Source organism: Eumetopias jubatus, unplaced genomic scaffold (genome assembly GCF_037043125.1).
Source record: "Eumetopias jubatus isolate StellerSeaLion01/CBP00866 unplaced genomic scaffold, mEumJub1_p1.0 scaffold_4, whole genome shotgun sequence".
NCBI classification, from domain to species: domain Eukaryota; kingdom Metazoa; phylum Chordata; class Mammalia; order Carnivora; family Otariidae; genus Eumetopias; species Eumetopias jubatus.
In genome coordinates this window covers 142,396,551-142,411,792 of record NW_028274810.1, presented here as the reverse complement: position 1 = coordinate 142,411,792, position 15,242 = coordinate 142,396,551, and the positions used below count along the sequence as shown (strand labels likewise).

The 15,242-nt window shown below is 43.0% G+C and overlaps 1 protein-coding gene across 2 annotated transcripts in view; it reads right to left on the bottom strand.

The window, feature by feature from the left end:
- Nucleotides 1-7,012, bottom strand: part of UBR5 (ubiquitin protein ligase E3 component n-recognin 5) — a 132,367-nt gene extending 125,355 nt beyond the window's left edge. For both annotated transcript variants that reach the window (XM_088022771.1, XM_028110653.2), the window contains exon 1: nucleotides 6,917-7,012. In XM_088022771.1, the coding sequence (XP_087878897.1) occupies nucleotides 6,917-6,978 (62 nt within the window). In that variant the 5' untranslated portion in view covers nucleotides 6,979-7,012. The remainder of the gene's footprint in view (nucleotides 1-6,916) is intronic.
- Between the last annotated feature and the right edge of the window lie 8,230 nt (nucleotides 7,013-15,242).

Here is a 15,242-nt window from a genome sequence, read left to right as displayed (position 1 = left end):
TCTTGCACCAGTCTTTCAAAGTTTGCTAGTGGTCTGGATCAGCTTCACTCCCCCAGCTGGACTGTAACCCTATGAGTACTGACGTGTGTTATTAAAAAGCTACCCTCTCAGTGTCTTAAGAGTTCTAGGGAGGACCTAATATTTATGGAACTTTACTCAAACTTTTAAAATCTCATTTGTAGAAAAAACAAAAATTACTCTAGCTTCGAGGAGCAGGAAAATACTCTATTCTCAAGCCAACAGCCTATACAGAACCTGTAGTCTAAGGGGGAGAGGAAGTCTGGGGCCAGTGAGGCCCTGGCAAGCACAGCTCTATCTGCTGTCATCAATTATTTTAATTGTAATAAAAGGAATGTGAACAAGAACCTTTTATACAGTAATCCTTAAGCTTTTGTGCGCCTGATGATGGTGGTCCATTTAGACACTATAAGAAGTACTACTTTAAATCAAAGAACCTCTTAATCAGAAAAGCCACAGTAAATGTTTTTACTACAATTTGGTTAGGTTATGTTACTCTTATAAATTCAGTGTTGTCAGAAAAACTCCATTCCAAAGAAAAAACAAATGGTTTAAACATACCACGCCCAAAAACCAATGCTATCACCCCTCAAGAATGTCCTAGAATTCACCAAATGATCAAATCTTCATGAAAGCTGAAAAAGCTTTTTACAAAGTCTTTTGAGGAATCAAGAGGCCCTAGAGAAGAAAAGAAAAAGACCAACTGCCCTAGCCCCTCCACTCAAGAAGAGTTTTGTGAAACCAAAAACGTTCTGGAATGGTATGGGGTGGCTGCTAACCACATATGACTCCTGTCTCTGGATGCAGGTGTTGTGCACATTCTTCAGTAGCTTCCAGCTCTCCGAAGTGGCAGAAAGATGAGCAGCTGCTGCCAGCAAAATCAGCCCACATGTCCTCTCTGCCCTACAGATCATGAGCTGCCAAGCTGCCCAATGGAAGATACCCGGTCCTGGTTCTGGATCCCTTCAGAAGTGACAGAAACCTAACAGGGAATCAGGAGGAACATGTGGCAGTAATTTGGCTTCATCCCTTGCCGGAAACTGCAGGAGGCAGAGAAAAAGTAGTTCCTATACCTCCCCCAGAAGAGCAACCACAGAAAGGGGAGAGCACACTGTCCACAGCATCAAAGTACTCACTCCCCCTCAATTATTCTCCATCTACATACAATAATCAGAACACCTGGTAAGAAGAAAAACACAATCACCACTTAAGGAAAACAACAAGGGATTTCTGATAGATGAAGACCAGGTTAAACACCACTAGAAATACAAGCATGCTACAAGATTGAACTTTTAAACTAAATATGCACACAATTTAAGAAAAATCACTTGATTGGTGCTTCTTTTAAAGACAATGTAGGGTTTCTATATGCAGATGATGATACAGAGCAATAAATGGACTAGTTCAAATTACTTCTGGACAAGAAACAAAGCCACTCCTACACCCCATAGGAGCTACTGAAGTGTAATTATTTTTTAAAGATTTTATTTTTTTAAGTACACTTATACCCAACATGAGGCTCAAACTTCTAATCCAGAGATCAACTGTCCCATGCTCCACCGACTGAGCCAGCCAGGCGCCCCTACTGCAGTGCAATTTGATGCAGCCTTCAGTGATTCCACTTTCCTTTAAAGACCAGTTCCTAAATAACCTAACTGCTAGGGAAAAATCCTTATTTTTCTTCAAATTCACCCCATTATTCCTAGTTGCACTTCCGTATACAGCGTAACTTCCTTCACAAGTGTTCACTCCTAAGCCTACAATTTAGTCCCTGATTTCTTGATTTATAAAACTGATATGCTTTGTTTTGATTTTCAATTTTTTGTTTGGCTATTTCATACCCTGTCTTTAAGCTGACTTTCCTTAATCAGCTTCATTTAGTCATTTCAGTTAAACTTGCCTGTACCTTTCCAGTACAGTCCTCTAGTATTACTGTGCTCGGGTAACAATCTCAATCATCAGTGAGATTTCCCTCTGGCTTGGTGATGTGATGCTCTATCCCACACAGACTAATACTTGTGTTTTTTGGTGTAGCATACTGAAATTTCAGGCAGCTTTCCACTATTATAACATCTACCCACCACAACCTTGGTTCAGTTCCATGTAATCCCTGGCATGTGTTCAGGCGCCTACTGAGAGGGCAAGGATATCATCCCTGAGTCTTTAAAACCCAACAGTTCCTAATAAAAATCAGGACCACTTACTGAATGCCATGCCCTGTGCAAAAAAGCACTTTCTACATCATTGTTGTCCAACAGCACTTTCAGTGACGACACTGACATGTTATCTGCACTGTCCTATATGGTGGCCACTAGCTATATGGGGCTACAGAGCACTTGAAATGTGGCTAGTGTTGCCAAGGAACGGACTTTATAATTTTAATGTTAAATAGTCACATTATGAAACTAACAACTTATATTGCTGGAATTTTTCTTCACAAAAGTCACTTACATTTATTTTTACATCTGTATATATTCAAGATAAGCTAGGACAGAGTTTCTCAACCCCAGCACAACTAGAATTTTGGACAGGATAATTCTTTTCATGTGGGAGCTGTACTATGCGTTGTAGGATGTTTAGCAGCTTCCCTGGCCTCTATCCACTAGAGGCCAGTAGCAATGCTCCCGCTGTGACAATCAAAAAAGTATCTCCAAACACTGCCAAATATACCCAGGGTGGGGGACACACACACGACACAAAACTGCACCCAGTTGAGAACCACTGATCTAAGACTGTCTGGATTCTGCACTCAATGGTAAGGATAGTCTAGAGCAATCTCTTTGATTTCCTGCTTTTTGATTTGAAAATCAGACAACACATAAAAGCAGTCAAAAGTAACCATCTCTTCATATTTTCCACATTACCCACATTATATTATTTGTGTTTTCCTACCCACTATCTCAGTTGTTCCCTACCAACCTTGAGATGGGTACTATGCCCGATTTAGAGATGGGGAGGGGGAGCAGGGGGGAGACAAGGGAGTAAGGCTCTAAGTGGTTAAGTGACTTGCCTACCAGCACATAGTAAGTAGCAGGACTGAGACAAACCCAGACTTAGATATCCCAAATTTCTAACTCCTCTCCATATTATCTTACCTGGGAGCCTTACAGTACCTAAAGGGGAAGCTCCTTAGAGAAAAAACCTTTTGATATGACAATCTCAACCCAGACTGTTTGACTGCACAACACATTACAATGCCAAAAAGCAAAGCTCATGGGAAAATTCCACATATAGACAAACAGTGAGACCTGGTTCCTGCTGTAACCAACCTGCACCGTGAGGAATAATTCAGGCCAGGGACAAGTCACGGCATACCCACATCACCTTAAAAAGGCCTCTCCTAGGCCAGTTCTAGGAAAGGGTTAAGAGGGTCAGGCCCCTGACAAAAGGCCTAAGTGGAAGGAGGAGGTGAGGGGAAGAAGAAATCAAAACTCTAAGACAGGTGGCTGCTCTAAGGCTGCCATGCCTCAAAAGGCAAGGATATCTCTGAACACAGGCCATGTGGAACAGTGGAAAGAGACCTGGACCGGGGGGCCGGGGGGGAGAGGCGGGGGGGGACCCATCATGTGGACCTCATCTGTCAGTAGCTCACTGTGTACCCCTGGATAAATTCCACAAAGCTCCAGGCCTGTTTTTTTCAACTCATTAGTGAAAAGACTGGTCTACAGGACTTCTTTGGCACTTTCCAGATCTTAGTGAGCAGGCACTTCCAGCTCTTCCCATGTTCTTGATATCCTTTTGCTGTTTCTCTGAGACAATGATTCAAGCAGGAACAGAATACTAACTCAAGAAATTCACTAGAAAGAAAATCAAAACGTCACAAAAGTATCTGAGCAGGGATAGTTTCAATTCAACACAGTGAATATTTGCACAGGGCCAGCCACTCAGCACTAAGGACCTTTTAATCACTCTGGGAAGCCACAACCAACATCCTAGGCTCTCTGAATTCCTCTCCTCTGCCCTGGCCACCACCCCCACCTATATTCATCAACTGCATTCATTATTTGGTCTCCCAGGGCAATGATTAAAGATTTTAACCCAATATACAAAGATTATTACGGAATTAGCAACTCTGAAAGCACAAAGGAAAAAAAACACAAACTTTTCATACTGAGTATATTTTAGATATTTGAGACATCACACCATTACACTCAACAAAATATCTGACTTTTAACAGGATGTGGCTATTTTAAAAAGAAAACTTATTTGGAGAAGAAAATATTGATGTTTTGAGGCCCCCTATGTTTTAACTCAGCAATTTATTTGCAATACCATACTGCCTGTCCAATCTTACTGCTTTTCATGTAAAGAATAAAGTCTACTTATTTACACCACTTTTCATCCAAAAGTATCATTTATCATTTCATTCCTGGCACGGACACATTTCTCATATAAAAGTCAAGCTATAGGGGCAACCCTTTTCGATTACCAAAACTTACTAAATCTTGGTAAAGTTTTTATCTGAAGATGAAAATATTCCAGGCTTCTTGTTCCATTTAAAAGGCTCCAGAAAGTCAGTCTGTTTTATACACAGATTTTTGTCAAGCAATGCAGCAATAGGTTGATCCTGTAACTCTGCAATGAGGTATGCAAAAAGGATCTTTCCCTTTGAAGGGGAGACACAGAACAGCTCCACCATAAGTCAGCTACATCAAAACAGGGTGCATGGCTGTCTCAAATGCTGTCCTCACAAATTTCAACAGACCATTCTTTACTGCTACCAGCTTAACTCTGTCCCAAAAATTTTACCTACAGTATTTCTATTTTCTCAAATATCTGCCACCTCGATACACACATTTTATAATATGAATCAGATCCACTTCTGTTTCATAAAAACTCAAGACGGTTTAAATATCCTTAATATTGTGCACTGACACTACAAGAATCAAAACCAAAACTGATTACTTGTTTACATTAGGAATGAAAAAAGGTAGCTTAAAAAAGGATACATTTCTTGTAAATTCCCAGGACTAGTTGAAGTAAAAGGAATGTTCAAAAATGAATCAAAGCGCTCAAGACAACTGGCAAAATAGGTTTTGGCATCCACAGTCAATTGAGTAAGCTAGTCAGGATTCTTGGTATATATAAAGTAGGACTAATATAGAAAACATGGCCACCTCTCTCCTGCCTGGTGCAATTTTCTTAAGTTCTAAGTTACACGACAAGCACTACTAACTTGGTTCTATGAATGGGTAGAGTTATCCTCACCAAGAGCCTAGTTCCAAAATTTACAAAAAAAAAAAAAAACACCTTATGTTAAAGTCTCAGAGATCTCTATCTCTAATGAAATAAAAATCAGAGTAAGGATCACCTAACAAAATGTTAAAATGACAAAACTTATTTCAGTATTTTCAGAAAGTATTTCAAAAGTTTCACGAACATGTTAAATACAATACAGCTAAAGCAAAGATTAGACAAATCTGAACTCACTGCCACAAACTAAGCGGACAGCTTTCGCATTGAGCAGCTGTCCGCACCACCTGAGGCGGTTAAGATACTCGGAGACCGAGGCCAATATCTTAGCAGCAAGTTAGGCCTCTTCCTCCCTCCGGGAAGCGCATGACAAACGGCGTCATGCAACTTATGTCACCCGGTCACTTAGCAAAAATCGTATCTAACTTCCAAACTTGGGTCCTGATGGCCATTTATAATCAAAAGAAATAGAAAGCAACTATATCATTGGGGGAGAGGGAGGCTGAAAATGCCCCACTTTCTGGCCCTGTAAATATTTAGCCCATCATTAGTAGATCGGAGTCCTAAATTCTAAGACTTACTTTAATGGAGGCCTCCCTCAACCTTCTCCGAGTCTGTTTTGCAACAGTGAAGGAACTTTTCCTGCTTTATCTTAGTTCCCTGAGAGCATGCGGCCCTGCAATTCAATATCCTAAACTGGCAGGGAACGGTGGAGGAGGCAAAGGGAGGAATCCACAGCCAAAATAGCCTTCTTATTAAAGACAAAAAAAAAATCATAATTCCTCCTCCGCCCATAGCAAACCCATCCCAGAAATTTACAGCTTGTTAAGAAAGCAGCATTGCGAACTGCAAACGTAAGAGTTTTCCTTTGACTCTACGCACGGTTTTCAGCTGTCAAATTACAACTCAGGAAAACACTATCATTAGAATAAAAAAGGAAACAAAAAAAGCTCCCACCATAGGGGCTGGGAGAAGGAGCTTACCAGCCCCGTTTCGGAAGGAGAGCAAAGGGAATCCAATCCACTTCCCCACCCCCGCCTGAATTCATCCCCTCCCGGGCAGGCAAACCTCACTGCAGGAGCTCAAATTTAATAATAATAACAATAATCATGGCGCTTCCCCCCCCCCAACACGATCTGCCGGGAATCAGCCTCCCCCTCCCCTGGGATCTCCAGGCTTGGCAGGTCCAGACCACCCCACCGGACAAGCTCCCGGGGGCCCGGGCGAGCCCGGTCTACCCCGGGGCCCCTCTCCCCGCTTCTCCTCTTCCCTCTCTTTTTACCTCCACCATCCCCCATCCGCATTGTCTGTCTCAATTCAACTTTGACTAATATGGATTCCTCGGGCCTGGGCCGGGTGGTAATTACAGCCCGCCCCCCCCCCCCGGGAGCCGGATTCCCCCCCCATCTCCGCCGAGTTCAACGCGGCTCCTCGGAGGGAGACGGGTGGGGGGGGGGGAGGAAAGAGGTTGCAGCGCGCTTTCCCGTCTACACCACGGACACCGTCTACACCGCGCTCCCCCCGCAGCCCCGGACCCCCGGGACCAGAAGTTTGCCCCGGAAGGGGCCTAGCCGGGGGCAGTGAGGACGCCCCCCCCTCGCTGGCCTGCCGGCCGACGCGTAAACACGGGCGCCCGCCCCGGCGCGGCCCCGTGGGGGAGGGGAGGCGCCCCTCCCCCCGCCCGCCCGCCCGCCGGCCCTATTACCTGTCATTGAGCTGGTCCTCGGTGCCCGGCAGCGGGTGAACCACGAAATGGATGGACGTCATGGTGCTTCCTTCTCGTCCTCCTCCCGAGGACGGCCCCCTCCCGCTCTCGCCCACCCCCCCCGAATCCCCTTCCCCTCCCCAAAACCCGCTGCCGCCGCCGCCGCCGCCTCCCAGTCCCCAAATGGAGGGAAGCAAATGCGCAGGGGCCGCCGCCGCCTCCCTGCCGGGCGTGTGTCCGCGGTCCGGCGGGGCGGGCAGAGGCGGATCAACACGCCACCCGCTCCCCCCGGCGACAGCGCGCAGGAGTGCGAGGCCGGGACCCGGGGCGCGCCGCCGCCAGCGGCGGCCGGGCGTCGGGAGAGGGGGCGACTGGGGAGGGAGGAGAGGGGCGGGCTGCGGGGACGGTGTGGTCCCGGCGGCGGACGGGGTCCGGACTAGGGAGGTGGGAAGGGAGATGAGCCCGCACCGCGCGTCACTGGCGAGAAGCCGCCGCCGCCGCCAGCACCGCCGCCGCCATCTTCACTTCTGCCCCAGTTTCTCCGTCTCGCAGGCTCCGCTCCCGAGCGGCGGGGGAGGGGCGAACGGGAGGAGGAGAAGGAGGGAGGAGACCGGCGGGCGGGGGCACGACTGCGAGGGGGCGGGGCTCCGGGAAACGGGCGGTAAGGCCCTTTCGATTGGGCGGCTCAACGTTGTCGGGCCACGGCGCTGTAAGGCGCGTGCGGATTGGTCCGTTCGGCCCCGAGCCCAGCCCCCCCGGGGGGTGGGATAGCTCCCGAGTGAGTGTTCCGGAGAGCACGTGTTAGGGAAGGAGGAGGTGGAGGGGAGCCCGCTGGGGCGGGGAAGAAGTCTGGGAGGGAGGCTAAGTGTGTGTCCCCGGGGAGGTGGGAAGGAAGAGGGGCTCCTGCGCTTCTCGCTCTGATTTCCCTGGGGCAGCCCTAATTATTCTGCGGATCTTTAGGGGGTTTTTGTTGCTGTTTCTTGCCCTTCATCCGCAGTTATATTTAAAGTGGAAGTGCAAAATCAGTTAAGGGGCGAGAAATACACAGCTTTTTATTGGAGAAGTAAGGTAGTTATGTAAGGACCTTTCCAGAAGGTCCTATAGTAGGATCAAAGAGCTGACTTTGCAGCAACTTCTTTAATCACCCTACTCTCCCCCATGTCTCCAGCAACACCATCATATACCCGCACAAAGACCAAGTGTGGAAATTTCCACTAATTTCCTGATTTAAATGATTCATGGGGTTTTTTAACTACTTTTAAATGAAAGATGATATATCTCTTCTACAAAGGCGTTCTTCAACTCATGATCAGTGGGATCAAAACGGCAAATTTTTGAATGGATCTTTTTTCTAAGGAACTTTTTTCTAGGGAAGCAGTTCATAGCTTTCTTCTCAAAGCCTTCCATGGCTCCTTCAAAAAAACTAAGTACCCCTTTCAAGGCAAAGAGTGAAAACTAAGCTGCTTCTCCAGTTTGTGTGGATGTTTGTTAAATCAGGGGTCCTGGGAAACGTTCTTAATGTTAAATATCTCTTTTCTTCTGTTAATGCATTACATATGTAAACACTTTTGCTTAGGAAGTTCTTCTGAGCAAAATAGATGAACATTTATTTATAAATCAGGATGGAGTAGGTACCCCCTTGAGACAGATAATGGAACAGTTTTGTAGGTCACCAGCTCCAAAATTGGCCCAGATTAGTTTAGACTAAAAAGTGATTTCAAGGCTGGTATTTAGTCCTCCAAAGCCATAGGGAGGCAGGGTAGACCAACAGACACTGCTGGTTGTAGAACCAGACAGAACTGGATTTCTGTCCTGTTTCTGCTACTTAACTATGTGACCTTGATTAAATTATTTAGCCTATCACAATGTCTTTTTTCTCATTTGTAAAATATTCCGTAATTGCAGATCTACATAGGGTTATGGTGAAGTCTAAATAAGATAATGTTTGTCAAGCACCTGGAGCATTTCATAACACTCGGTAGGCTCAGCAAATGTAAGGTAACGTAAATGTAAATGTAAATGTAAAAGGTAAGGCTCAACAGTGCTCACTACGAACCACTTGATATACCTATGTCTTTTGATACCCAAATCATCCTCTGGGGTAATTAATATAATCCCCATTATATAGATGAGAACACTGAGGCTCAAGCACTTTAGGTAGGTGTTGAAGCTGAGACTGAAACCCAGGTCATCTAATTCTGATTACACTGCTCTTTCCACTATACCACAGCTGCCATCTAGTTAATAATTTAAAAGGAACAGTTTATTCAAAGCCATAGGAAAAATGTGATATGACAGATGCAGTAAGAGTGCTATGGAAGTTAACAGAGGAAGTGATTCAAGCCAAGACAATTAAGAAAAGTCATTTAAACTGAGCTTTCAAGAATGTCCAGGGCAGGGGTGCCTGGGTGGCTCAGTTGTTAAGCGTCTGCCTTCGGCTCAAGTCATGATCCCAGGGTCCTGGGATCGAGCCCCGCATCAGGCTACCCGCTCCGAAGCCTGCTTCTCCCTCTCCCACTCCCCCTGCTTGTGTTTCCTCTCTCACTGTGTCTCTTTCTGTCAAATAAATAAATAAAATCTTTAAAAAAAAAAAAAAGAATGTTCAGGGCAAATAGAATATCTAGCTTAAACTTATTTATTTTATATTTGCCCCCAAACAAACTCCACACCACACCCATCCATTGCTTCTTTCTTCCAAATCTGTTTTTCTTCATCTTTTCATTGTGCTTCCACCCTGTTCCCTTGACTTATCCACTCCTAGTTTCCAAGTTCTGAGACTTTCTCCCCTGGTTGAAGGCCAGTCTTCTCACTCTAGGCAGCCCATTCAAACTAAACATCTGGTCTTTGATGACCATTTTGGAATTGCAACCTTTTTGTTGTCCCAGGCTGACTTGTTAGGGAGAATTTTCCTCTTCTAGATCCCCAACACTTTGGTGGGTCACACTTTACACAGAGAAAAACAAGAATAAAGGCATGGAGTTGTGCAAGCCCATCACAAAGACAGGGGAGGAGGGAATACAGATAAAGAATGGAGATAAGCAGTGTTCAAGCAGAACCTCTTTGAAGTATCAAAGTACAATACAAGCCTAGAAAAGAAGACTGGAGGACGGAGGGTTCTCTTCTAATAATGTGAACTCATTCTCCCTTTGAAAACAAATGAATGGAGAAATGAGACAGGAATGGGAAGAAGCTTAATGAAAGATGGGCTGATGCATGTTTTAACACTGTGGGCAATTGGAATGCAATCCCACTGGGGCCCATCTGACAGACTGGGGGGGGGACACACCTCAGAATTATCTCAATGAGTGGGGAGGAAGCTGGAGGTATCTATTCCATCAACTCCATCCCTCAGTGGTTGAGGATTGTTCCTGGGTTAGTTCTCTGACACTTTACACTTTCCCCACTTGTGGGTAAAGCATACTCCTAAGGCCAAAGAATGAAATAAAAGACATTCCCAAAAGAAGGAAAGAGAAAGAAAAAGAAATGGAGAGTTTTTTGACAGTCAACCCATATTAAAGGGTATTCTTTAAGCAGAAGGAAAATGATGCCCCAGTATAAGCTCAGAGAGGCATAAAGGTATGAAGAAGAATGAAAAGGGAAGAAAATATGTAGGTATGTAAAAGTTGACTGCATAAAACAATGAGGCTTAAAAATCCAAAACACGGACACCAAATGCTGGCAAAAACGTACAGCGACAGGAATGGGAATGTAAAATGGTATGGCCCCTCTTAGAAGACAGTTTGATGGTTTCTCAACTCTTAACATATGATCCAGTAATCATACTTCTTGATATTTACCCAAAGGACTTGAAAATTTATGTCCACACAAAAATCTGCACACGGGTGTTATAGAAGCTTTATTCATAGTTGCCAAAACTTTTAAGCAACCAAGATATCCTTTAGTAGGTGAATGCATAAGTAAACTGTTATATATCTGCACAATGGGATATTACTCAGCACTAAAAAGAAATGAGCTACCAAGCATGAAAAGATATGGAGGAATGTTAAATGCATATTACTAAGTGAAAGAAGCCAATCTGAAAGGCTACATACTCTATGATTCCAACTATATGACATTTTGGAAAAGGCAAAACTGTGGAGACAGTAAAAAGATCAGTGTTTGCCAGAGATTAGTAGAGAGAGGGATGGACAGGCAAAGCACAAAAAATTTTTAAGGTAGTAAAACTACTCTGTATGATGCTCTAATGATGGACACATTTCATTATAAATTTGTCTAACCCCACAGAATTTACAACACCTAGAGTGAATCCTAATGTACTCTATGAATCCTGGGTGATAATGATGTGTCAGTGTACATTCATAAGTTTTAACAAACAGACTACTCTGGTAAGGGATGTTGATAATGGACAAGACTATACATGGGTGGAGGCAGCGAGTATATGAGAAATTCTGTACCATCCTCTCAATTTTTCTGTGAACCTAAAACTGCTCTAAAAAATAAAGTCTATTAAAAAATATTAGCAAAACAAATTCAACAGGATATAGCAAGAATAGTAGATCATAAATAAGTTGGGTAATTTAACATGGAAATCAACAAATGTAATTCACCATATTACCAGAAAGAAGGACATAAATCATTCCAAAGGAGTAAGAAAAAGAATGTTATAAAATCGTATAACTATTCATGAAGAAAATTCCTTAGTAAACTATGAATAGAAGGAGACTTCTTTAATTTGATAAAAGGTATTTCTGAAAACCCTACAGAAAACATCTTTTGCAATGGCAAAATGTTGACAGATTTCCCCCTAACACTGGAAACAAGAAATGTCTGTTCTCACCACAACTTTTCAATATTGCACTAGGGTTCTAGCTAGTGCAATAAGACAAGAAAAACAATTTTAAAGCATATGGGTTAATTTTCCAAAGCAGCTGCCAAAGTTAGCAGAGGGATAGTCCTGGTAATCAATGGTTAATACCATCTATAGGGGCACCTGGAGGCCAGAGTGACCAGGCAGGTAGTGGAAAGTGGTGGTCATGTACTATAAGGATAACAACATTTCTGCCAACTTCTACAGAATTAATTAGAGGTACCAAGCTTTGGACTTCTTCCACAAGCACACAGACACCAACTCATCCCATGGTCCCTACCATTTCTGGGTCTCCAAGCACATCTTCAGGTAGAATGTGTGATGCATGCTACCCTGCAAGATCAAGCATTGCTAGGCCACTTTAGAGCACCTCAAGATATTTAACAAGAAAGAGCAAGTGATTATTTCTCCTCAAATTTGTGTGTCTGAAGCCCACACATAAGTTTGTCTACTTGAGGCACCTGACTTATGAGGCTGGCCAGAAGTACCAGATGTTGACAGCCACCCTGGAGGACAAAAAGTAGAATGGGACCAAGATTCACTACATGGAGGAGTTGCTCCAACAAGCCAAGGAGAACACGGAGAAGAAAACCAACAAATGAACAGAGGTCTTCAAGACTCATAGACCCCTGATCTGAACCAAATAAAAATTGTTCATCCCTCAAAAGATATGTAGGTTTTATGGGACACCTGGGTGGCTCAGTCAGTTAAGCATCCGCCTTCAGCTCAGGTCATGATCCCAGGGTCCTGGAATTGAGTTCCACATCAGGCTCCTTGCTCAGTGGGGAGCCTGCTTCTGTGCTCTCTGACAAATAAATAAAATCTTTAAGAAAAAAAAAAGATATGAATAGGTTTTAGAAAATAAGATATAAAAGCATCATTATTTTCATAAGACATATTTTAATATGTCTACAAAATTAGAATTAGTAAGCAAGTTTAGCAAAATAACCAGAAATAGGGTTAATGTCCACCAAAAATCAACTTTTTTTATAAACCGAAAAGAATTAGAAAATGAAATATTTAAAATACCACTTAATATAAAAACTAAAAATATCTAATATCTAAGAGCAAATTCAATAAAATATGTATAAAACCTCTACACAGAAAACTTTATTTTTTTAAAGATTTTATTTATTTTTAGAGAGAGCAAGCAGGGGGAGGGGCAGAGGGAGAGAGAGAATCCCAAGCAGACTCCACCCTGAGTGCAGAGCCCAATGTGGGGCTCAATCTCACAACCCCAAGATCCTGACCTGAGCCAAAATCAAGAGTCTAATGCTTAACTGACTGAGCTACCCAGATGCCCCTACACAGAAAACTTAAAATATTTTTGAGAGAAGTCAAAGATGATCTAAATAAATGGAGGAATGTAGCATGCTCATGGGCTAGTACAACTAATATGGTGAAGTTGTAAATTCTGCCTAATCTATATATTTAGCATCATCTCAATCAAAATTCTGACACTGCTCCTCCACCCAAGCAGAAATGTATAGGAGAGACAAAGAGATCAATGAAATAATAAACAGCTCAGACACAGACCAAAGGTTAATAAACACACAACTTTAACACCATAGGCACTTCAGGGCAGTTGGGAAAGAAAGGTGTTTGCAATAAGTCGTGCCAGGATGATTGGATATCATTATTTTAAGAAATTAAACTTAACCCTTACCCACATCATACACAAAAATCCAGGTAGATTGTAGATCTGAATGTATCAGGCAAATAATAGGGGCGCCTGGATGGTTCAGTCAGTAAAGCATCCAACTCTTTTTTTTTTTTTTAAGATTTTATTTGTTTATTTGACAGAGCAGGAGCAGGGGTAGGGACAGAGGAAGAGGGAGAAGCAGACTCCCCGCTGAGGAGGGAGTCCAACGCAGGGCTGGATCCCAGGACCCCGGGATCATGACCTGAGCTGACCAACAACTGAGCCACCAAGGCACCCCAAGCATCCAACTCTTGATCTCCCTTAGTTCTTGATCTCAGGGTCGTGGGTTCAAGCCTGCACTGGGCTCTGCATTGGGCTTCATGCTGGGTGTGGAGCCTACTTAAAAAAAGAAATAAATAAAAATAAATAAATGGCAAATAATAACATCTCTAAGAATATAAAAGGATATGTATATGACCTTAGGATAGGGGAAGACTTCCTAAACTAGACATATAAGCTCTGATCAAAAAGAGAAAAGATCATTATGTTAGATTATATTATAAATAAGAATTTCTGTTTATCAAAAAGACAACATTAAGAGATTGAAAAAAATAAGCCACAGAATGAAAGAAGATATTTGCAATACATATTATTGACAGAGGACTCACATCCAGAATATATTTTAAAATTCTTAGAAATTACATAGTAAAGTAAAAGAGAACGAAATTTTTTTCAATGGGCAAAACACTAGAATAGGCACTCCTCCAAAGAAATACACAAATGAGCAATAAACATATGAAAAGGTGCTCAACCTCATTAGTCATCAGGGGAAAGCAAATTAAAACCACAATGAGATACTACTAAACACCCCCCAAGATGGCTATAATCAAACAAACTGACAATAAAAAGTATTGGTGAGGGGGAAGCTTGGAACAAGGTCTCTTTTTTACAGCTGGTGAGAGCTGAAACTGACAATCACCTTGGAAAAAGGTTTGTCATTCTCTGCATGGGTGAAATATACACGTGTCTAATAATTCCACTCCAAGGTATATACCCAATACATGTGCATGCACAGTGCGCCAAGAGACAAGAAAAATAATGTTCATAATATCACACTTTATAAAAGCTCCAAACTGTTAACAATTCCAATGACCATCAAAAATAAAACATTATGGTTTGTTCACACAAAGTAACACAGTACAGCAATAAACATGAATGAGCTACAGTTACTTGCAAAACTTGAATGAATCTCAAAAAAATAATGTTGAGTAAAAGCCAGAGATGGTACAGTTCTGCTGATATGAACTTCAAAAATCAGCAAAGTGGGCTACATGGTTGGGGATGTTCGTTTGGGTAGTAAAACTAAGAAAAGCAAACAAGAGGTTACCTTAACAGGCAGCAGGTACTTCATGGGGATGGGAGGATATTGATTGGGAAGCAGCACAAGGGGACCTTCTGGAATGTTAACAGTGTTCTATTTCCTGACCTGGATATTGGTTACAGTATGTTCATTTTATGGTAATCTATTTAGCTATACATTTTTATTTTGTGTGTTTTTCTATGTGTGCTACATTTCACTATAGAAAAAGATTTTGTAAAAGGAAAGATGAGGGACACCTGGGTGGCTCAGTTGGTTAAGTGTCTGCCTTCGGCTCAGTCATGATCCCAGGGTCCTGGGATGGAGTCCCACGTCAGGCTCCTTGTTCAGCAGGGAGCCTGCTTCTCCCTCTGCCTGCCTGCCTGTCCCCCTGCTTGTGCTCTCTCTGACAAATAAATAAATAAAATCTTTAAGTAAATAAATAAAAGGAAAGATGGCTCGGGGCGCCTGGATGGCTCAGTCAGATAAGCGTCTGACT